The sequence below is a fragment of the Artibeus jamaicensis genome, unplaced genomic scaffold, assembly GCF_021234435.1.
Source record: "Artibeus jamaicensis isolate MK-2021 breed Jamaican fruit bat unplaced genomic scaffold, CSHL_Jam_final contig_233, whole genome shotgun sequence".
In the NCBI taxonomy this organism is placed as follows: Eukaryota; Metazoa; Chordata; class Mammalia; order Chiroptera; family Phyllostomidae; genus Artibeus; species Artibeus jamaicensis.
This window is the reverse complement of record NW_026521486.1, coordinates 32,121,554-32,146,575: the sequence shown is the minus strand read 5'-3', so window position 1 is coordinate 32,146,575 and position 25,022 is coordinate 32,121,554. Positions and strand designations below refer to the sequence as shown.

At 35.8% G+C, this 25,022-nt stretch overlaps 1 protein-coding gene and 1 non-coding gene across 2 annotated transcripts in view; one reads left to right on the top strand and one right to left on the bottom strand.

Moving 5' to 3' along the window:
* The window catches only part of ETNK1 (ethanolamine kinase 1), a 90,441-nt gene that overhangs the window by 45,643 nt on the left and 19,776 nt on the right, over positions 1 to 25,022 (bottom strand). The window contains exons 3-4 of the mRNA XM_053661410.1: positions 9,928 to 9,981; positions 8,543 to 9,160 (exon numbers count right to left, since the gene is read on the bottom strand). Coding sequence (XP_053517385.1) covers positions 8,543 to 8,698 — 156 coding nt within the window. The 5' untranslated portion in view covers positions 8,699 to 9,160; positions 9,928 to 9,981. The remainder of the gene's footprint in view (positions 1 to 8,542; positions 9,161 to 9,927; positions 9,982 to 25,022) is intronic.
* LOC119049067 (U6 spliceosomal RNA) lies at positions 3,012 to 3,116 on the top strand. Its single transcript, XR_005082440.2, has one exon. It is a non-coding gene; the product is annotated as a U6 spliceosomal RNA (small nuclear RNA).

Sequence of the window (25,022 nt, the reverse complement as noted above, 5' to 3'; positions counted from 1 at the left end):
TCATTTATATTTTTTTAAATAAAATCAACAGGTTTAGATAGAATATGACCTTTTTAATTTTTTTACTTCACAATTTTTTAAAACCTCATTTAAAAATACTTGTCACATAATGTTAACATGACAAATACCATGCTAACAGCTATCAAAAAATTATAGTCAACATCATACAACCATGGGAAAATGGTTACAAAAGGCTGTATTAAAAAAAGAAATACGAAACTGCCTATGGTGTGATTATAACTATGTAAAATACATAGGGAGCCCTGACTGGTGTGGCTCAGTGGATTGAGTGCCGGCCTGCAAACCAAACGGCCACCAGTTCGATTCCCAGTCAGGGCACGTGCCTGAGTTGCAGTCCAGGCCCCCAGTATAGGGCATGTGCAAGGCAAGAGAAACTGATGTTTCTCTCCCTCTCTCTCTCCTTCCCTTCCCCTCTCTCTAAAAATAAACAAATAAAATCTTTTAAAAACTAATAAAATAAAAAATACATATAGGAGAAACAGAAGTTAATAAAAAATCAGGTAATTTAAAAATAAAATACAGATAGACATTTTTTCTATTCAAAGTTTTAGTATTGTAAACATCTTTTTAGTAAAACTAAATTATTTCATGTAAAAGGGAATTTCAAGTTCTTTGTAAAAGGAAATTCATGTACTTGCTGTATTATTTTTCTTAGAATACTGACTTGCAAAAAATGACTAATTCAAAATATTCTATTTTGTTATTTTAAAATAAATTAAAAAACTGCTATTGTGATTACCACAATAGAGGGAGGAAGAGGTTAGGACCAGGGAGAAGAAATGGAGATAAATTCTGGGTTACTGGTAATATTTTTTCCCCTGTGCCTGGGTTATACAGGTATTTGGGTTCTACTAGTTTATGTTTCATGCATTTTTCCAAATGTTTGTTATATCTCATGAATTTTAAGAGTGATAGAAACTTATCTATTTATAACCCATTTGTTTTATCAAAGAGTAAAATAACTCCTTATAAGACAAATCATGAGATAGATAACCTCTGACTCCTTAAGTATAGATCTTCTATTACTGCCCTATACTCAAAGGAAAAAAATCTTAAGCTTCCCTCTTCTCTCACCTACAAGCAATTAACAAGTCCTACACATTTATTTTCTGAAATGTCAATTCTGTCCCTTTATTTCCATCTCCAAGGCCACTCTCCTAATTAGGGTCTTAGCACCTCTTGTCAAGACTAACAGTCTCTCCTACATTCTTTCTCAAATATTTGTTAATAAAACACACAGAAAGATATCTATTTATCACCTAACTCAGTACACAGATATTTTATGTACAGGTAAAAGAACCCTGACTGGGTGGCTCAGTTTCCAACATACTGGGGTTAGGGAATCAATCCCAGGTCAAGGCACATACAGGAGTCAACCAATGAGTGCATAAATGAGTAGAACAACAAGTTCCTATCTTTCTAAAATAACGAACAGCCCTGGCTAGTGAGGCTCAGTGGATTGAACGCTGGGCCAGAAACCAAAGGGTTACCAGTTAAATGTCAGGGCACATGCCTGGGGTTCGGGCCAGGTCCCTAGTTGGGTGTGCACAAGAGGTAACCATACATTGCTATTTCTTTCCTTTCTCCCTCCCTTCCCCTCTCTCTAAAAATAAATAAATAAATAAAATCTTTAAAAGTAACATAGAATAAAGTAATAAAAGTTTAAAATTTATTAGAAGTAAAACAAGCTTCACAAAACTACTTACCTTATTACTTGCAAGGCCTTATGGTCTATCCTATCACATCCCATTTTAATTTTTAAAAAATTTTATTTACTTTTAGAGAGAGAGGGGAAAAAAGGGAGAAATAGAGGGAGAGAAACATCGATATGTAAGAGAAACATGGTTTGGGGCTACCTCTCACACGCCCCCAGCTGGGTACCTGGCCAGCAAGGCAGGCATGTGCCCTGACTGGGAATCAAAACCTTCGGTTTTCAAAATGATACCCAATCCACTGAGCCACACCAATCAGAGCTCACATCCCATTTTATTTCATGTATTTAAACTGTTTTGGTTTTTACCCCCAATACTGATTTAGCATCCTATAGTGCCTGGTAACCACCAGTTTCAAAACCAATGTCTTAAGTGATTATTACTTATCCTCTAATTCAACACATTTCCTTCAACCTCTGTCGCTTACTCACTCCTGCCTCTACTCTAAAAAATACACAATATAACTCACCTACTTAAAAACATTCAATGGCTTCCCATTATATCCTACAAAATACCACCTCCTTAATGAGGCACAAAACCTTCATATCTAACCACTCCCCTTCTCAAAAATCAACTTCACTTCCTTTCTTTTTTGCCCAAAATACTCATAGTCTAACTCTGTGAAAGTACTTTCTTTGCCCAGAAATGCTTCCCCATTCCATTTGATAACTCTCCCTCAAAGCTCAGCTCAGGTATGCCTCCTCTATGAAGCCTCCCCTCCTATATTTTTCCATGCCTACCTTCTGCTACAGTTAGTGTATAAACCAAAGTTGCTGAAAATTAGTACTGTGCCTAGTACAAAAAATTAAGCATCAGATTTACTAAATTTTAGGAGCTTACAGTCCAAATCAAAATTTCCAATTATAAATGTGGGGAGGGGCTGGGAGAGGAGTTAGACATGAGATGGAGGCATATAATACTAAAACATGCTATGCATAATTTTATGTATTTGATTTAATTCTCAGATTATTGTATTGGTGGTAAAGTAATATTAGAAGTAAAATTAATATTAGTAGTATAGTAGTAAAGTAGTGGCATAGTAGCAAAATTCTGTAATTCTATTTTCCAAGGTACACAGTAATGCCATTTTATAGAGATCTTAAAACGTGCCAAAGGTTACAAATGACTGGAATCAGGATTCAAAGACCATCCTCTTCCACCATGTTATGCTGAGTCCCAGAGAGGTGAAATGGTTTGCTTACTCCAAGTCACACAGCTTTAATAGCTGAAAATGAACTGTTATGCTCCTGTCTTCTTGGTCGCATCTTAGTAAAATACATGGCAATGACTGCTTTGGTAGCTAAAACTGGAGCGACAGAGAGAAGATTAACATGGGCTCCGCACGAGGATGACATGCAAATTTGTGAAGTGTTCCATATTTTTAAAAAATACATGGAAACCTACCAAACACTACAAATCTTTGATAGGAGCCTATCAAATTTTATACATTTCTCTTAGCCACAGACAATAGTCTTAGGTCCTACCATCCACCTGAGTATCTTGTTATAAGATACTGAAAAAAAAAACACAGAGGGAAGAAATACAGAATAGAAAACTGATATTAAAAGTTATGTTAGCCCTGGCTGGGGTGGCTCGGTGGATTGAGCGCAGGCTGCAAACCAAACGGTCATGGTTTGATTCCCAGTCAGGGCGTATGCCTGGGTTGCAGGCCCGGTCCCCAGAGGGGGCCATGTGAGAGGCAACCAAACATTGATGCTTCTCTCCCTCTCTTTCTCCTTCCCTTCCCCTCTCTCTAAAAATAAATAAAATCATCTTTTAAAAAAAATAAAAAATAAAAGTTATGGTAAATAAAAACTTTTATTTATGTAGCTATAGGACTCAAGTTTCCTAGAAATATTGTATCCTTCTGGCACCCTTAATATGTTACTTAAATTTACCTAAGCCTATGTTCAGAAAGTTCTGTCACATAAAGAAACTCATCTTTATAAAAATAGGAAATATTAATTATTAGATTAAAACACCAAAGGAAACACAATTTAACAGGGCAACTATATCATCGAAATCTGATTCATTAAATAAAAATCAAGCCTGGCTGGTGTAGCTCAGTGGATTGAGTGCGGGCCCACAAACCAAAGGATCACAGTTTGATTCCCAGTCAGGGCACATGCCTGGGTTGCAGGCCAGTTCCCAGCAGGGGACACACGAGAGGCAACCATACATTGGTATTTCTCTCCCTCTCTCCTTCCCTTCCCCTCTAAAGATAAATAAAATCTTTAAAAAAAGATAATTGGTTTAAAATATATATATATCAAATATCAGTATTAAAATGAAAGAAGTGACCAAGTTCTTAACAGAATATTTCAATAACTATCTTATAGTTAAATAGGAAGAAGGGAGTGTAAAGACTATGTAGCTACATAACCTAAGACAAGTATTGGTTTCCAAAACAGTGCATGTATACTTTAAAAAAAATAAATGAAGAGGTTTCAGGACTATGCATTCAAAAACCTGTACTACAGCCGCGGCTGGGTAGCTCAGTTGGTTAGTGTCGTCCCCACAGCCCTGGCTGTGGGCTAAATGCCCAGTCAAGGCGCACACAAGAAACTGACAAAAGCATCAAGAACTGGAAAAATAAACTGATGTACCTCCCTCCCCTTGTCTAAAAATCAACAAATAAAAGTTAAAAAAAAAAACCCTTATACTACAGAAGAACAGTATGCTTTTTAAGTGTTTTTGTGTAACCTTTACAAATGAACAAAATTGGAATGTTCATTCCAAAAACACTATGCTGTAATTGTTTTCTTCCATTTGTATTGCACATCGTACTGCGAATTTCTGAGATGTATTGTTTGTTTTTTTCATTCAGGCATCCAATATATAGTAGGTGCTCGGTGGTTAACAATTATCATGAGATAGCATTTATTTCATTCTCACAACCACCCTTTGAGGTAGAAACACTCAGGTCTATTTTACAGCTAAGGATACTGAGGCTTAGGGAAGTTAAGTAATGACCAAGATAACACATCAAGTCAAGTAAAAAACATGGACTCAAAAAACCAGCATTATGTTCAAACTCCATGTTCTTGAGGGGTGTAATATTGTATTTATTGAAAAATTAAGTTAATATGAAGTACCATATAGCAACTGATCTCATGAGATACTATAACAAGAATAAATGTGTTAGCTTTATAATGTCACATACTAATTAATGTCTTTCTATCCTGTCAAGCCTTTCCCATCATCTACCATAGGTCCCAAGTTATTTTTAAAAATTCACAATTAATGAAAAAAACATTGTCCAATATTGCACAGAAATATCTAGAAGCAATACAGAATATTCCAAATACTGACTGATCAACCGTTTCAGAAGAAAAACAATTTTAAGAGTCTCCTTAGAAGTATTCCATCGTGCTTAAAAGATCTCACTTGATTCTTTAATTTTTTAAGATATATATGTTTTAAGATACCATTTATTTATCTTTAAAGGGGAAGGGAAGGATAGAAGGAGAGAAATATTAATGTATGGTTGCCTCTCGTGAGTCCCCTACTGGGAACTGGCCTGCAACCCAGGCATGTGCCCTGACTGGGAATCAAACTGGGATCGTGTGGTTAGCAGGCCCACGGTCAATTCACTGAGCTACACCAGCCAGGGCTTCTTTATTCTTTTTTTTCCAAGGACTATCCAAAGAAATGAAGATACATTAAAACTCTACATCTCCATAGAAGATAGGGAGCTGCTACATAACAAAAGGAACGCTGAAGTGAATCCCTTTTCTAAAATAATGTCACACATGTGAAAGGTAATGCAAATTTCTGTTCAGGAAAACTTAAAGCAAAATATCTCTTACGGGCCAAAGCTTTTATTTTTAAGAAATTAATTTTGCATAGAAATGGCTTCCCTACCTTAATCATAACACATGAATGTAAACTTTTCTTTATCAAAGAGCAGTAATTCATAAGATGGGTGCCCATCCCAGATCTGGTACTTACAAACTGCAAGTTCAATTTCATTAAGTATAAATTACATGTTAAAAGTCTGCATCTCCCTCACAGGATTGCTCTTGGGAGAATGGATGTGAAAGTACTTTATAAACAATAAAATATTATTAAATAAAAAGCACTGCAACAAGAATTGTTTATACTTACTTTGCCCATTATAGGATATTACACTCCAAAGAGCTCACCACCCTTTTTACACATTATTTAAACTTGTACAAATAGGAAAACCAAATAACTAAATTTGTTAAAACCCTGTCTGAAATGAGACATATTATCTCATGTGTCCATAAGTTTTGAGCAAAGACTGGGACCTCTATCACTTTAACTGCACTCAAGTCTTTTTTGCTTGCTTCTGGATTTTCCAGTATGTTCTGAATGTTCTGCTGGCAGGAGTAATTGGCAGGCTAAAAAAAAAAAAAGTATCGCTAGGTACATTTAAACTGTGTTTTAAATCATGTAAAAATTTTAGAAAAATATCTTTGACAAGAAATTAATTATATATACTACTGATACTGTTTTAATCTATTGAGTATATGACACATACTTCCAACTTCTGAAATGTGAAATATAATTTTTATTTTTTTACTTCAATAAAAATAAAAACAAATTTTTAAAAGTTCCTAAATGAGATTTACTAAGGAAATCCTGAGGCATCATAGAAACAGAGTTTATAATCAACTAAAATGTAGAAGTAAAATTTAAATTGAGATGGGTAACTCTTGATTCGACTTAGTTGTCCCAGCTTCTGGATCAAAAGCTTTGCTTGCACGTGGAAGAACTGTATTTCTAATAATCCTCGCTAGGACAAAACAAGTGATGGTATTTACTTTTACTTACAAGTAAGTATACTAAAAAGTTTTAATTATAAGGCCAAAGGTCTTAAGTCAGAAGTTGCTACAAAGAGGACAGGATGCAATCCCAAGTAATTGCCAACAACCAAAAACAGTTTGATGTTACCACATTTTTGTCCCTTTTTAATATATACCTAGGCCTTACTTCACTGAGGAGAGAAAGAAGGGGGGGGGGAGAGAGAGAGAGAGAGAAAGGACCTACCTAAATGGTTATTTGGGGGATTAAATGATAAAAAAGTACTGATCTCCATTGCTGGTGTGGCTCAGTGGATTGAGTGCTGGCCTGAAAACAAAAGGGCTGCAAGTTCGATTCCCAGTCAGGGCACATGCCTGGGTTGCAGGCCAGGTCCCCAGTAGGGGGCATCCGAGAGGCAACCACGCATTGATGTTTCTCTCCCTCTCTTCCTCCCTTCCCCTCTAAAAAATAAATAAATAAAATCTTTAAAATATATATATAGGTCACCTAACACAAATCCGGCACATAGTACCTTAGGGTGGCTACTATTACTGTTCTACAAACAAAAACTCTAGTCTTCAAAGATTCAAACTTCAAAATCTCTGCTTAAAAAGTAACTGCTTTGCCAATACCAAAGTTTAGCAGGAAGTGGCTTGGCTTTAATTAATCTGTTTAATTTATAACTGACACACAAGTCATTTTAATAAATACAATAATCTATAATTAACTACACATAGGTTAATGAACAACGAACTAAAGAAGTCTGGGGTTCCAATTTAATTTTCTTTAAATAAAGAAAATATCATTAATCATTTGGATTCACACTGTCTTAAATAGTTGGCTAATAAACAATCCATTAAAATTTCAAAAATTTTGGCTAACTATATTTTTCCCAAATATAAGGGTCTTTTCAATTTGCTCAAAACTCTTCTAGGCAATAAAAAGAGAAACTAACACTCAAGAAAGCTTGACTCTCAGGAAATGTTCTGGGCCCCAGGGCGCTGTTGATGTTTTATTCATCTCTGCATATAGGTGGCTACTTTAGCAAAGAATCTGAGATACAGTTAATTAAGTCGATTATATTCCTGAATAAATTAGTCAGCAAAACAAGGCAGATATTTGGCTACTTCAAGTGATGGTCTAAACATTACTGCTCCGATCTGAAACCCCAAATATCTCAGTCTTTAAAATTACTTTGGGTTTGCGAAGGAAAAGGAGGTTCATTTTGATATATAGTTCCTGAAACTCCAAAAGTTAAACGGAAATTAGTACTTAAAATAAAGTTCATGTATACTACGTCATAACTTAATAGAAGTTATTAGAAAACAAATTTGCTGTTCCAGTTTTTGTCTATCTCTGAATACAGTGGCTTGACAAAAAGAAATATTCCCAAGCCACCAATCATCCTAACATCAGATAGTGTTAACTTCACTAAAACGACTAAAAGAATTCATCAATATCTAGCCACATAAAACGAGGCGTGTAGTGTGCCTAAGAACCCAATCTAGTAATGCAGGACCATGGTTATTTCTTTGGGATCGAGTACTCTTGCCAATCCGAGGACCTGAGAAGGTAAAACACAAGGTAAGGCATCAATGGGGGAGGGGAGGAAAAGGAAAAGATCAGAGAGGATTAATTAATGTATTATTTGCCAAAGGAGAAGAGAAGGCTGCTTGGGCCAAAAGGCGAGGACCCTTTACAAGGGAGTGGAAAGAGCTAATTTTGCATTTAGAACCGACAAGGCGGTGGGAGGAAGGGCAACTATCAACAGGAATCCCCCGGGTGGTGGAGGGGGTCCGTCACTTACGTGGCCGCTCCTAGAGAGAGGAAACATGCCCCCATGACTACTTCAAAAAGCAATTGTGAAGAAGGGGGAGTGACCTTCCTCGCTGTGAGGAGGAAATACAGGGTCACTTCTCAAAGGGCTTAGGGAGCAGACACTCCGTGGGTCCTCCTCGGTGATCTGGGAACACAAGGGGTCGTGAAAACCTCAGGGCCGCATTGGGACTGGGAACCACCGAGGGCTGAGGTGTGGGCGTTACCTGCAGGGTCACCTCCTGAGGGTCCCAGTGCGGCCGCAGGTGTTGCAGGAGGCTCAGGGCCCCTTCCCGGCAGCGCTGCTCCTCCTGATCCTGAACCGTGACGTCCAGCTTGGGGACCTCTGGGGAGCCGGACGGGACGTGGATGTAATTGGCCATGGCCCAGGCTACGGCGGATACTATCACAACCACGACCGCGACGGCGACCACGAGAACGGCGGGCGCCGACAGGCTGGTGGATCCTTCCGTCCCGGGGCGCCCTCGCGGGAGGGCTGGGGGCGCTCGGACTGACGGGCAGGCGGTAGAAGAACGGTTGGAGGGGAACTCCCGCCGACCCGAGTCTGGACAGCAACTGAACTGAGCCGAGGTTGTTCTCGCAAAAATTCCTTTCGTCTGCGTTCGACCGCCGGCGGCCGCGCAGCATGCCGGGACTGGCCTGACGCTGGCGTCACGCGGGGTGGGGCCTCTGCCTGCGTCAGACCCCGAGCTCAATTTTCTAGCTGCCGGCACAATAGTCCAGCTGACGCGCGCTCCGTTGTTCTGCTGGTGTCAGAGCCGTTGCTGTTGCTTTTCGTTCTTCCAGCCAGAAAAATTCGGGCTTCTCCCGAATGAGCTTGCGCCCTGCCAAGACCCCCAAAAGGTCTTGCTTTAGCTCACCTGATCAGGAGGGGCTTGGAGTCTGGGTTTGAGGGAGAAATGAGTTTTTCTGGGGAAGCAAGTCCTGAGATAATCCCTGGACCAGCCTTGAATTTGGCCCGAGTCTCGGCAAACTAGATTAACTAGGTCACGTGGATCTCGAGCTGCTGTGTAGTGGGGACCCCGTAATTGGGAAATTCCCATGGAATGTGTACTAAGATCATGATATATAGCATGATATACAAAACGAACACAAGATATTTGGGTAGGAAAACGACAGCCCTTCAGTATTTGTTCTTAAGGTCAGATGTTAGACCATACTGAGAATTATTCAGAGCCAGAAAAAACAGCTTATAGTATGTAATAAAGATAAAAGGGAAGGAACGTATTCTCAAGGCTCAGTGCATGACTGGCTGGGTACCTGTTTCAGGGTATGCTTGAGTAGACCTGAAAATAACTTACTTAAAACTTCTAGTCTCCACATTTTGTTCCAGCTATTTCCCTTGTTAGGGAAGTAATGGAAACTGGAAAATTCACAAATAATTTATTGGGACCTCCTAAATTTCCTTATGATGAAAATGAACTGATATTTGAACTCTTAATCTGTGTCTTCCCTGTAGCATTAAGGACATGGTGAACAGCTTTGTTAGTGGTAAATTAAATCAGTAACCAGATTTAATTTAATTAACATTCAAAATGTTTAATTATCTCATTAGTATGAGTTTACATTGTGATTGTTCAGAAGAACTTACCTTTGTAAATCACAAAAAAAATAGCTCACTATCCATAATGGTATACGGCATAAACTAAAAAGAGAGAAGAGAAAATACAGTTTTATAATACAGCAAATAAGTAGATTCATCATTTTCCAGACTTAGGCATCTATATTTTTTTAAATCATGCACTACAAGAAATACTGGGTTATGTGTTGCTTCCAATTTGGGGACAAATAATCAACATACTAATACTTCCATATTTCAGATAGCATGTCTTGTATTTTTGTATAGTTTGTAAACTTGACATTTTGAGAATTTAAATTTTTTTAAGTTGTAAAATGGCTTAATAGCAACTTATTTAAAAAACATTTAAGAACTGTACAAGTTTGTAATTTTAAGAAACATCCATTAACAATTACAAATAAAACAATTATGAGGTACCTAAGAGAAAAATAAAAGATCCGTAAGATCTCTGTAGATGAAAGTCTATTAATGGAAAAATAAACCACATTCATAAATAAGACTAGATACTTATAATAAAGATCTCAGTTTTCAGTGAACTAATCAATAAGTGTATGCAATTACAATTAAAATTTCAACAGGGTTTTTCACAGAACTTGTTAAAATGATATTAAAATTCATATCAAATCTTAAGGCCCAAGAAAATCTGCTATAATTTCTTGTGGGTGAGGGAGCCTTGGGGAATAGCCTGGGAGAACCCATCCTACCAGGATTCATTACATAACAATAGGAATGGCCAAGTAGTCCAGTAGAACAGAATCAAAACTGCAGAGAAAGACCATCATGTGTACAAGAACTCTGAATATGACAAAAGTGATATTAAAAATATAGATGATAAAGGGATGCTGTAATAAATTATAAATTCCTAACTGGGCAGATCAGGATAGATAGTCACGCTCAGGTCTGTAACTTCTTTAGTGAAAGGCTTTTAAGCCAGTCCTGTCCATTGTTTCTGTGCATCTAGGTTAACAAATCTTTGAAATACCAGAAGTAATAGTCCTTGAAAGTGTAACCACCCCAAATAACGAATAATGTTATAACTATACTGTAACCCAGTCTCCACTTTCTTTTACTCACCTTCATATAATCTTTACATTCCCTGCTTAAATTCAAAAACCACAAAAGAAACTGAAAACTGTCATTATTGGGGGCATTTGAGATCTGGCTTCCTGGCAATTGTTGTTAGCTTTTGGCTCAAATAGACTAAAAAAATTTCTACAAGGTTGTATGTTTCTTACGTTGACAAAAATCAGGAAAGGATAGCTAGTCAATAAACGGTGCTAGAACAACAGCTCTTCATACGGGAGAACATTTCGATCCTCCATCATTCTATGTGAAAATTAATTCTAGAAAATTAAAAACCTAAATGTTATACGCAAAACATTAAAAATATTTAAGGTGTCAGTTTTTTATTTCATTTTTCAATTACAATTTTCATTCAATATTATTTTGGATTATTTTCAGGTGTACAATGTAGTCATTAGAAATGTCAGTTTTTATTAACTTGATCTATAAATTCAATGCAAATCCCAACAAGTTATTTTTTAGATATCAACAAACTGATTCTAAAGTTTATATGGACAGGCAAAAGACCCAGATTAACCAATATGATACTGAAGAACAACAAAGCCAGAAGAGAGACACTACCCACCTTGAAAACTTACTATAAAACTACACTATTCAAGACAGTTCAATATTGGCAAAGAGTAGAAACATAATCAATAGAACATAATAGAGTCCAGAAATAGATTTGCACAAATATAGTTAACTGATCTTTGAAAAATGAGCAAAGGCAATTCTATAGAGAAAGGATAATCTTTTCAATAAATGGTGCTAAAACAAGTGGACATGCACATACAAAAAAAAGAGAATCTAGACACCTTAATTTAAAAAATAATTTTGAAAAAGTTAACTTCACAAAATTAACTCAGAATGAATCACAGACCTAAATTTAAAACAAACCTGTAAAATTCTTGAGAAAACAGGAGAGAATCTAGGTGACCTTGGGTTTGGCAATGAGTTTTTAGATACGCCACCAAAAGCGCAATTTATGAAAGAAAATTGGTGAGTTGAACTTCATTAAAATTAAACATTTCTGTTCTGTTAAGAGAATGAAAAGCCAAGCCATAGACTGGGAGAAAATACTTGCAAAACATCTATCTGATAAAATTAAAAAATTGTATCCAGAATGTACAAAGAACCCTTAAAAGTTCACAATGGGAAAACCACCCAATTTAAAAATGTGCCAAGGAACAGAACCTTACTAAGAAGATATACGGATAGCAAATAAGTATGTGAAAACATGTTCAATGTCATATATCATTAGGGAACTACTACTTAAAACGAAATACCACTACACACCTATTAGAATGACTAAAATCCAAAATACAACACCAAATGCTGACGAAGATGTAAAGAAATAGGAACTCTCATTCATCACTGGTGAGATGAAAAATAGTATAGCCACTTTGGAAGAAAGTCTGGCATATTCTTACAAAGTTAAACACAGTCTTACCATAAAATTCAGTAATCATCCTCCTTGATTGACAAATAAATTGAAAATTTACATCTATACAAACACCAACACACAAATGTTTATAGCATCTTTATTCATAATTGCTAAATCTCAGAAGCAACCAAGATAGCCTTCAGTAGGGAGTAGATTTAAACAAAAAAAAATCTGGTATATCAGTATAATGTAATATTTATCAGCAATAGAAAGAAAATAGGGGTAATCCATGAAAAACATGGAGGAAACAAATGCATATTGTAAAGTGAAAGCAGTTAGTCTGAAAAGGCTACACACTGTCTGATTCCAATCATATAACATTCTGCAAAAGACAACAGAGACAGGTCAGTGATTCAAGCAGAGGGAAGGGAGGGCCACAGGGAATTTTTAAAAATTCCTTTTTATTTTTCAATTACAGTTGACATTCAATACTGTTTTAGTTTCAGGTATACACTATAGTGGTTAGACATTTATATAACTTACAAAGTGATCCCTCAATAAGCCTTGCACCCATCTGATACCATATATAATTATTACAATGTTATTGACTATATTCCCTAAGCTGTCCTTTATGCCCCCAAAGTTACTTTGTAACTGTCCATTTGTACTACTTAATTCCTTCACTTTTTTTTTTTACTTGGCCCCCAGCTCCCTAACCCCCATCCCATCTGGCAACCATCAGTTTGTTCTCTGCATTTATGATTTTTTTCTCATAAACATTGTAACAAAACAATGTTGAGTGAATTGATATTGTTTGAGAACCTACTGTACTCTGATTATGCTGAACTCTCTTGCCTGACCACTTTCTAGGCCACAGGCCAGATCTTTAATTATCTTTAGCTTTGAAACAAATCCTTAACTACATGACATCATTAAAACTGCTCAGGGCCTTGAACATGTCTAGAAGATATAAGATAGTTATGAAGATATAACATCAATATGAAGTGTCCAATACATGTTAGCCCTCTTCCTGTATTTAACATGATATTGGGGCCCTTCAATACCTGGATTGACCTGTCTCCTATCTATACTTCTTGAAATCCCACTCATTCTGTTCAATTGGTATTTATATCTGCCTTTATGCCAGTCCCTTACTGTTTTGATCACTGTAGCTTTGTAATGTGTTTGAAGCCAGAAAAAGCTTTATTATTCTTTCTCGAGATTTGAATTTGAGATAATTTTTTCTATTTCTGCAAAAAATTGCCATTGTTTTTGTTTTCTGTTTATTTACTAAATAACTTGACTTTTTCAAATCTGCAAGGAAAGACTATTTATATCTCCCTAAATGACACAAACAAAATATAAATAAAGCTTATGTTGTTTTGTGTAATGTTTTTTTTACTTCAATGAATATGTGGCAAAGGTTTTTAAAATTATTTTTATTAAAGTATACATGATGAATAAAGTTATATTTAAAGTGTATATGATGATTTGCTATAGCCATTGATATCCTGATAGGTACTACATTAAATACATAGGTTGTTTTTGGTAGTATGGATATTTTAGTAATATTCATTCTTCCAGTTCATGAATGCAGATGTCTTTTATTTATATCTAGTTTCTTTCAGCAATTGCCACAATTTATTGGATCATTTCATTTTTAGGTTGTCCTAATTGTCACTATTGTAGTAAACATTTTTAATAACATCTTTGTGTATCTTTCATTTCCAATTACTTCCTTGTGATAGTTTCCAAAAACAGAATTTCTTTGTCAAAGGCTATAACTATATAACATATAATTCATAATTCCATATTGTTTTCCCCAAAATCTGATTCAAACAATAATTCCATAAGCTAATGTGTGTGCTCAGCAGTACTAAACTTTCACCACAATGAGTGAGAAGAACCCTTTGATGTTTAAGCCATGGAGATTTGGAGGACTGCATTTTAGCTCTGATAAAATTGAATCTATCCTGAATGGTAGTTATGACTTAAATTGTTTCAGACTATAGCACCAAAATCATTAAAGTTTGGGCAGATTTTCTGTGGCTTTTAAAACTTCATGGCATAAGATAAAATTTAAATGTAAATTCAAAAGCTTTGCATTGGGGAGGTAGCAGAAATTTTATAATGATTTAAAATGTCTTTTGGAAACTCTGAAATGGGAACTCAATTAAGACACAATTTGTGAAGCAGATAAAATGAAATTGGTAATGTCAAATAATATGACTGAGTGTTAAATTTTGCAAAGGAACTGATGAGAGTAATGTACATGGGAAATGTTCCTTTGAATTCTATTTGAAATTTTAGAGCATAAGTAAAGATGATTCTGACCATTATGGGATAGGTGCTATAACTTAGTTGTTAATTATAGGTTCTTAACCAAAATTCTCAAGTCCCAAAGTCTCTAAAAACCCAAAGTTCTTTTTGATATTTACCACAAACTAACTGGGTAACAGATTCAGACCTGAACTGAAATCAAACTACTTACACTCCTCATTTGTCCCACTTGGTGTGGTTTAGGTTTAATTAGACATATTCATTTCTTTGATTATGGAGAGGTTTCCAGCTTCTGATGAAAATGTAACAGAAAATTTGGTATATGTTCTTATTTGCCTTTTTAAAAATCTGAAAAAAAATTTTAATTCCAAAACACATAAAACTTCATTGGTTTCTGATAAGGAGTTATACAGACTTGTAATAGTTAAGACTTTTAATAATGTGTACTCTGTGCCAGACTATTCTAAGTGCTTTATTTATTTTAACTTAATTCATCTCACAAAACTTATGAGAAAGGTAAAGTAGTTATTTCCATTTCACAGATGAGGAAACTGACGCAAAGAAAGAAGTAACTTGCAAAGCCAATAATGGGTGATGCCTAGAACACACATGGCTCCAGTCAGACAGTTGGACTTGCTAAACTGGTATGAATTAGAGCTCAAGGCTCACTTACCTAGCAGGTAGGTCAAATCAGGCTAGTTTAATGACCACTCACACTCAGTTTTCTCATTGTAAAATGTGAAAAATATTACAAACTAGCTCATTAGATTATTACATAGATTAAATAAAATAGGCAAATCATAACAGAGTGGCACACAGTACCTACTCAATATATATTTTCTATTGTTAATAGTGTTGGTCAGTTTAAGTCAATCTAAACTAATAATCATAATGGAGACCCTGAAATACCTAGAAGTAACGTAGATCAATAAAAAGAAAAAATGCATATTTGGACTACCTAGGACCATGTTTATACCCTTTAAAAGCATATCCAAATGACATCTATTTTTCCTTGTTTGACCTTTGTAACACAGGATCTGACAAAGAGGTAGTAGTCAATAAATATTTCTTGAATAAACAATGTTGTAAAATAGTACAGTCAACCACACGGTTTAAATTGTGAAATGTTGATTCTGAGTCCACATGAAATGAACATGACTGAAAGCCTTAGTTGATAATGGCAGATAATAAAAATGTTAATGAGTTCACTGACTTCCTGTAAACAAATAGTAGAGTTCATAGTCTACATTTCATTAGAGCTGTACTGAAAAAGATCTCACCATACATTCCTGGCAAGGTGTCCAACAAAAAGAGTGAAAAAATCAGACCTTCCCACATCCAGTCCTGACACTGGCTAGCATGAGGAAGAGGGGCACTTGAGTGAGCCAAAGTGAGTCAAATTAAACTGAATTTTAAACACTGATTATTACTGGAAAGCTCTGAGATCTGAATGGAATGTCATTAATAGACGAGTCAGGGGGATTTGATAGAAGAGTTGAGGTAATTCAGAAAAATTATGCTTCATGTTTATACTGTATTGTAGGGAGACTGATTATTAAGCTATTTGTGTATATTTTTCTGGCAAAAGGACTTTGAAACATTTTTAAGTCTCTTAAAGATTTTAAGAACCCATAAGATACTTCTGAAGAAAATAATTTGTAATATATTTGACTCACCTGATATTAACATTAGTAACAAAGAGTAGGTCAAAACTGTTATTGGGTTGACTAAAAGTCCATTTAGTTTTTTCTGTAAAATAAAAGATGTATTTTTCATTTTCACCAATAACTTTGTTGATTTGGATATTTTGAGTATATTGGCTATCTCCTGCATGGTGTAATGTTGATTGTTCTCAATGTCTTGATTGGATAGCTATTAACTTCAACTGGTGTACCCAACCACAGAGCATTGTCCAGTGAGAAATCTCCAGCACAGAACTTTGCAAACTTTTACACGTTTGATCAGTCACAGCACCTTCTCCATACACTGCACAAATCCTTTTTTGTATTTGTTGTGTTTTTACCTTTGTTGAAATAATAAAGCATAATATGTGGAAAATGTTGAGTATTTTCTTCCATCTTCAATATTAAAATGGCTACACAAAAATTCAACAATTTTGATGTTTTTTTAATACATGCCAATATGACAGCTGTCACAATACAATCTAACAATTGTTTTGAATGAAGTTAAAGACAAGTAAGTGTTACTGGAGCTATCCTATAGAAACAAAAACAAACGAACTTTTTGGCCAAACCAATATATTATTTATTTCACTTAATTTTTTCGTGCTACTAATATGACTTGTAAATTGTGATTAATGACATAATCAAAACAGTAGAACATCTGACATATGTCCTTCAGTTTATTTATTCAGTTAGTGCCTAAATAAAACTCCTACTCATATTTCCAGACCAGTACAAAATAAAAGGCAAGTTAGAGAATGGAAAAAAATATTTGCAAACCATATATCTGATAAGGGATTACTGTCCAAAATATGTAAGGAACTTACACAATTCAATGGTTTAAAAAAAATGAACAAACAAAAGTTAAATAGTCTGGTTTAAAAATGAACAAAGAGCCCTGGCCAGGTAGCTCAAGTGGTTGGAGCATCACCCTTCCAAAATCACCGGTCAGGGCACAAACAAGAAACAACCAACAAATGCATAAATAAGTGGAACAGCAAACTGATCTCTCTCTTTCTTTTCCTCTGCTCCCTCTCCTCTCCTTCCTCCCTCTCTCTAAAAATTAACACTTTTTTAAAAAACACTATTTTATTTGTTTTTGTATCCTCTACATAGCACAATGCCTGATACATGGTGGTCATTAAAAAAAGATTGAGTTAATTTATGAATTAACTAAGTCACATATATTTCTCATCACTGAAAACTTAAAGTTTTAGATAAGTAGCACTTTTTAGAGAAGTCATTATGCTCCTGAGCATGAAGTACTGAATGAGCTAGATTATTGAGACCTTTTTTCATAAGGTTACAGGAGATTTACTTAACAGAGCTGATGACTGAATTTATTGCTCACAAAATTGCTGACACTAACATAGGTGTTAAAATTATGAAAAACATCTCAATTGTGTTGGCTTTTTAAAGATCACTGTACTTCAGGCTATGATGAATTTATTACGGTGAAGCCAATGAACAGTTCTAAGAGATCTCAATTTCACAGTAACGTGATAGCGAGCTACACGGTGGAATATGACCTAAGGCCTGCAATTCTACACGAGTGTTTAACTTCTTCAAGTAACTTATTAACCACCTGTATTGCAAATATAAAGTGCATGATGATTCTGAAATAACTAAGTTGATCAATAATAGCTTTTTAGAAATGGGAGGTCCTTCACCTTTTATGCTGTTAGGGTTGTCTTTTGTTCATTGAGATATTCCCTCAATTTTTTTTCTTTGTGTGAAACTATTCCAGCTTCAAATGCAGTGCAGTTAGGTTTGTAAAACCTTGAACATTTTGTGATTTATTTCTCTTAACAATGGAACTTTCAACTTGATATTCAAATATGTACATGGAAACATTCTTCAAAGAAATAAACTTAATGATGCAGTGATGAATTAAAAAACATTCTATTAAAAAAGCAAAGTTAAAATTGTTCAGATTCTTAAGAAAATATACCTTTGAGATTCTAATTAAAGACATTGGTATTAACACAGTTATTTCTCATTTTTAAAACTCTGGTTACAGGTATCTTTTGATCTGTTGACTTAGGTAAAATATATAATGTAAACATAAAATTTCCTCAAATAAAGATGAAATATTTTCTAAAGTATTCAGTGAAACCCCAGTTTAGCAACAATATAGATATTTATGTCTGGCTTTTTATTAGCTCTCTTTTATTTTTTTTTTTTTAGATTTTTTATTTATTGACCTTTAGAGGGGAAGGGAAGGAGAGAGGGAGAGAGGTATCAATGTATGGTTGCCTTTCATGCATCCCCTGCTGGGAACTGGTCTGCAACCCAGGCATGTGCCCTGACTGGGAATTGAACCACGATCCTCTGGTTCACAGGCCCACACTCAATCCACTGAGCTACACCAGCCAGGGCTTACTTTTTTACCTTTTATTTCCTGGTTTAAAAAAATAACCTGTACTAAATATTTCACAATTTAAGAAGATTTTTACATATATTTTATTGATTATGTTATTATAGTTATCCCAATATGTCCCCCTCTTGTGCCCCTCAGGCTGGTATCCCCCTTCCCTCCAGCAATTCCCTCTCCCTTAGTTCATGTCCATGGGCCATGCATATAAGTTCTTTGGCTTCTCTATTTCCCATACTATCTTCCCCTTATTTTGTACCTACCAATTATGCTCTTAATCCCTGCACCATTTCCCCCATTCTCCCCCTGCCCCCTCACAGCAGATAACCCTCCAAATGATCTCCATATCTATGATTCTGTTCCTGTTGTGGCTGTTTGCTTATAGCAGTTCACTCGTGCCTGCCCCATTTCCAGTCACTTAACCCCCTTTCCACGTGCAGCTGGCCCTTCTAACTGCTGTCACAGTGGTGAATCCCAGAGTGGGTGGATTTGTGAATGTTCTAAGACTGTACTGGCCCTTTAAGTGGTGAAAAACCATCAGCTGCTTCCACTATCTCAACCCCCACTGGTTTTTACAGACAGTGGTAATGGGGATCTATCTTCCCAGTGCTGGAACCCTGAGCTGTGTGGTCTGGCCTAAGGCTGGGATCACTTGCTCCCAAGGTATGCCTTCCATCTGTTCAACTGTTGCTGCCCCCACCTTTCTACACCACACTGCCTCTTCGTTCGTCTCTGCAATTCTGCCCCTCCTAGCCATCAGGATGAGTGTGTCTTCCTTAAATCCTTGGTAGATGGATCTCCATACCACTCAGTTTTCTGATGGTTTTGGGTGTTATTTGTTTTGAGGTCTCGTTGTAATTCTTACCATGGTTGTGTGAGGAGGCGAAGCATGTCTACATATGCCTCCATCTTGACCAGTAGTCCTCTACAATTTAAAAGTATTTAAACTGAACTGCATTTGAAGAACTTTCTTTCTTTTTGATACATAACTATGTTTTCCACACATAGTATCTTTATCAAATTAAGTACAGCGTTCCACTGAACTGAGTTCAAGTAAGATATTTATGGGATAGCTATTAATTTGTAATATCACTGAAATAAAAACATAAGACTAAAACTTTTTCAATGAGTGTATGGATAAATTATTACCAGAAAATCTCGCCTGATTATACCTGTGCCTCTTGGAAGCTAACATAATATGTTAGTTACTAATATGTAACTGACACTTACTGCACATTACTCTATGCCTGGCAGTGTTCTTCACAAATATCATCAATTTTCAAACATACTCTATGAAAGAGAATCATAGCGAGGTATTATACATAGCTCTCTTCAAGGAGAGAAAAAACTTAGCAATTTTAGGCAATTGAGTCAATTCCTAAAGGATATTCCCAATAAAATGGACAATTATTCAGTTGTAGTCTTACAAATGATATATAATGCCAATTCTGAAATTCTGCTGTCAGGTCTTGTAAAGAGTGAAAAGCATATCCAGAAACTGTAGAGGCATTTCCAAACATTATTGCTTGTATGAAGATTAAAGTCACTGCTGCTCTTTAGCAAGAAAGGAGAATACGTAGACATCTATCTTCAGATATTGGAAAGGCCTTTTGTATACAACAGATTAGATCTTTTCTTTAATTGCTTCGAGACACAAATAAGAGTAATGAAATGGGACAGGGAGACTTTACGAGTGAATTAGTTCTCTTGCAATTGCTCTAAGTGCTCCATATTAATGTTACCAGGGCGGAGAGTTTGTTTTCATTATTTTAAAATATGTTTGTTCCAAAATAAATACAAAACAGTTTTATCAAAAAATTATAGAGAAGAAAGGAAGGAAGGAGAAGGAAGGGGAAGGAAGGAGTGAATGGAAAAAGCATAAAGGGTAATTATCAAAGATTATAGAGGTTAATGCAAAGTACTTTAAGATGACAGTCACTATTTTCTTATGAGAATAAAAAAAGGATGTTCAATCTATGATCTGGTAAGCTTATAAAAAATCAGAAAAACTAACACATAAAAAGACACTAAAAAATAAAAATCCCAGGTTGATGGGGGAATGTGTGATGGGTATTCTCATGCAATTCTAGTGGGAGTATGTAGAAGTTGATATATACAAACAAAAACCAACTCACAGTATAAAACATATTTTCATCTTACAGTTTTACTTCCGTGCATCTTTCCTAGTGAAATATACTTTTTTAAAAGATTTTATTTATTTATTTTTAGAGAGAGGGGAAGGAGAAAGAGGGAGAGAAACATCAGTGTGCAGTTGCCTCTCATGTGCCCTGCACTGAGGATTTGGCCTGCAGCCCAGGCAGGTGCCCCGACTGGAAACCAAACCAGCGACCTCTGGTTCATAGTCCCATGCTCAATCCACAGAGCCACACCAGCCAGAGAGAAATATTCTTAAATAAGAAGCCGTGAGTACAAACATATTCATTAGAGGGGTTTTTTAAATAGTAGAAAACAAATATTAGAAATCCAATTATAGAAGACTGATATATTAACTACAATATATTCACCTGATAGAACACTATGTGTCATCAAAAAGATGTTTTTAAATAATGTGTACCAATATAGACGAATATTTGTTGATATATAGAGACTCTCAAAGAAGTACAGTTCAAATAACTAAAACATTAAAAAAAAATTCTAATAACTTCCTTGGCTTTCTTCTGGAATTGTTAATAAATTCCCATTCACATGCCCTGTAATACTTCCCACATCTCTTTTCCTCTCCTTTTCAATTTTCTATAAGGCCACACTACTTGGGAGTCTCTTATTTACACACCACACTCCAATTCTTCTTTTCCTTTTCTTAACTGCTTTACCTTTCTATCCACCACCTTTTTGTCAGTTATTTTTAAAACTCGTAGGTCAATTAGCTTTTCTCTTCTTCCCACCCAATCTTGAACTTTGCATCTCAAAAGTCCATCAGTCCAGTCTGGTGGAGTGACCTTTTCTCTGGAGGAGAGAGGTGGGAAGCTGGAATAGAAAAGGTCAGCATTCCCTCTTTTGGCAGGGGGAGGGTCATTTGACATTAAGAATTTTTTGTTCTGTTCAATTATGAACAGGCTTAAATGAACCGAATTAAATATACCAAATATTGAAACCTGGTGTTCAAGTAAAATCAAACTAGTTTTTTGTATGAATGTATCAACTTCTAACTACTCCCACCAGAAAATCCACAATATATACCTTCATCATCATTGAGAATTTTCTTTGTCTCTTTTTTCATGTGAACCTAAGGAAAGTTATTTTCAAATACTAATAAACACAAAGTTGTAATAATTGTAACATAAGTGGAAGTGTTATAAAGGGCTAGAAAGGTCTCCTGAACAGAAGGGTTAGGAGTTTTCTGCTGAGGGAAACCACAGTTTGCTGCCTCAAATTAAGCTTTATGGGAAATTGACTTTTAAAGATAGTTATTCTTAAGAAACAAAAGACTCAGAAATAGCCTTTGCTCATCACTCCTTGCCCGCCTAAAGGAAGGGAAAAGCTGGCTGAAAGTCAGAACGCTATTCACTTTAGCCATTCATCTTAGCGCATGTGAGTTAAGCCGCAGAAAGAAGGATCCAAACAAGCCTGCTGGTTGGCCTCCTTTCTGCGTCCCATTGGTAATGTGTGACCCAGAAAGAATTTGTTTACCCCTTGTTTGCTCTTTCTTATCTATTTGTCATTTATCTATTTTCCCTTTAAAATTGAAACCAGAGCAGTAGGCAGTTGTGCTTCCTGTAACTACCAGAACCAGTAAATAGAGACAAGCACTTTATTCTTTATAGGCACTTTATTCAGATGCCAGTGATCTGAGAAGATGGAGGGTTATGTACCCTCAAAAATCTTCTTAATACCTCATCTCAAGTCAACCTTTTTATAAGGATACGAAATGGTAGGTAGCGGGTGTGAAAAAAACATTAATTGAATAACAGTTACAGCCTGGGGGCGATTTTCCTAGTATTTCTTCATCTCCTGATCAACAATTCTTTATCTGCATCATGGACATTTCCTCCTCAGAACACAAAGGCTCAGATACCATCCTCCTTACTTGCAGACCCAATGGGACACAAAAGCTGAATTGCTTGTTGAGCTCCTGGAGTCATGAAGATCATGCATTCCAGTTCCTGGAATAACAGCTTTCTACATGCACTAATCACTTAACAAAGGCTAAAATCCTTAATTCTTGAGTTTCCCTACCAAAGTCTTAAACCCTGCCTCCTCCTTAGTGCAGAATAAGGTATAAGCCATAAATGCCTACTGTATCCTCAGGGCTCACATTCTTATAAACCCCTACATGTATGTATGTAATAAATTTAGTCATTTTCTCCTGCTAATTTATCTCATGTTAATTTGATTATTACTCCAGCCAGAAGAACTGATAAAGGTAGGAGAAAAGTTATTTTTTCTATCCCCACACTTTAAAAATGAAAACTTTTATTGGAACTGCTGGTGGAAGCAGAGTTTACCACCCCCAAATACCCCTTTTGAGATGCTGATTATTTTAAGATGGTTGTTTTTTAAGAAATGAAAAACTCAGAAAAAGTCTGTGATGTTTTCTTTAACTGCCTAAAAGAATTTAGATTAAAAAACTGCTCCAGGAAGGAAGCTACCATCATAGCTAACCATAGTTGAATATGAACTAGTATGTGATAGGGAGGAACCTAGCAAGGCCAGGTTGATCAATGTTTTCTCTGGGTCTCATGGTTAAAAATGGTCCAGCAAACATTTGTTTACCAAACATTTGCTTTGCCATATCTCCGTAAATTGCACTCCTGCCTTTTGAAGTCCAAACTACAAACCCCACTTCTCCTTAGCTCAAAGATAAATATTAGCCTCAATTGCTCAAACTGTTCTTAGGTCTCATATTTTTGTGGAACTTCTAGTATACGTAATAAATTTGGTCATTTTCTCCTGATAAACTGACATGTCAATTTGACTATTAAAGCAGCCAAAAGAACCTAGAAGGACAGAAGGGAAATTATTTTTCTTCCTAGAACGCTGTCCTAGGATCCTACTAACCCCTTGCTGAGTTTCACAAGTATGATTTATATATATCCCAGTTACTTTGAAGGGCCAGAGTGCTAAAGTAGCTAGTTGTTAATAGGAAATATGTCTAGAGGAAGGAAAACAGAAGTAAGGGCCTTAAAATACTTTAAATTGCTTGTTTTTGATATTTGAAAAAATTTCCATTTCTAAACATAATTGACATGACTAGAGCCCTGCTGTTCTCTTTGATTAAATGAGAAAGGATTAATTGCTTCACTTTGCACCTCACTAGATTCTTCCTGTAATATCCTGTTTTCTGCTAACTACTTAATAACTCAATTAAAAGTCAGTAGAATTATAACTAGATGGATGAGGTCTCTTTTGAGGTCTTGGATTTACTTTAAAATACTTTAGCAATAAAAAGAAAGAGGAGGTAGAAAAAGACAGCATGGCAAAATACAGATAATTATTGAATCTGTGTATTGTATGTGTTAGGGTTCATTATACCAGTCTCTCCACTTTGTAAATGTTTGAAAGTTTCCATAATAAGTTAAAATCAGTAGTTTATTGAGGCAATTTCATGCCCTTAACTTTATCTTTAAAACTAAGTAAAGTTTTATTAGGCAAAAAAATTGTCACTTCCATAGCTGAAAGTCTTTTTTTAAAAAAAACGTTTATGAAGCCATTGCTGGTACAGGGATCAAAATCTGCCATCCTGAAGGTGCTTTTTGATTGATTTTAAGCTGTTGATTAAGGAACAAGACTCAGAAAGAAACTTTGACCTCTCCTGACCCATTCCTACCTAAGAGGTTCAGACACAGAAAACCAAGTCAAGAAGGATTTCTTAGGATGCTGCCTTAGCCTAATTTATTTGAATTAAGTATGGAAAACAAGAGGGCCTCAGGCAGAGGCATGTTAGCTAGATACTTCCTGGGTCCCATTGTTTCTGAGTCACCTAGCAAGGATTTTCCTGTGGCTCTTCTTCAACTACCTGTAAATCGCCCATTCTCACTTCTGAAATCTCATACACCAGTCCCCCCTTTCTCCTCTGTCCAAAAGTGTCCTATATACCTAATACTGCCTAACTGTCTTTGGAATTTCATGGAATTACCATGTCTATGTAAATTCTCAGTGCACATGTATTAAACTTTGATTTTCTCCCAATATTCTGTTTCTGCTAATTTGGTTATTACCCAGCCAGAATAACTTGGAAAGTTGGGAGGAAAATATTAATACCTTTTTAGCTCCTCCCATTTGGTGAGCCAGACAGAATTACTGGCTGGGCCGTTGCTAGCCCCGGTAGCTGAGAGATCATGGATGTCTGGACCACAGATAGAGA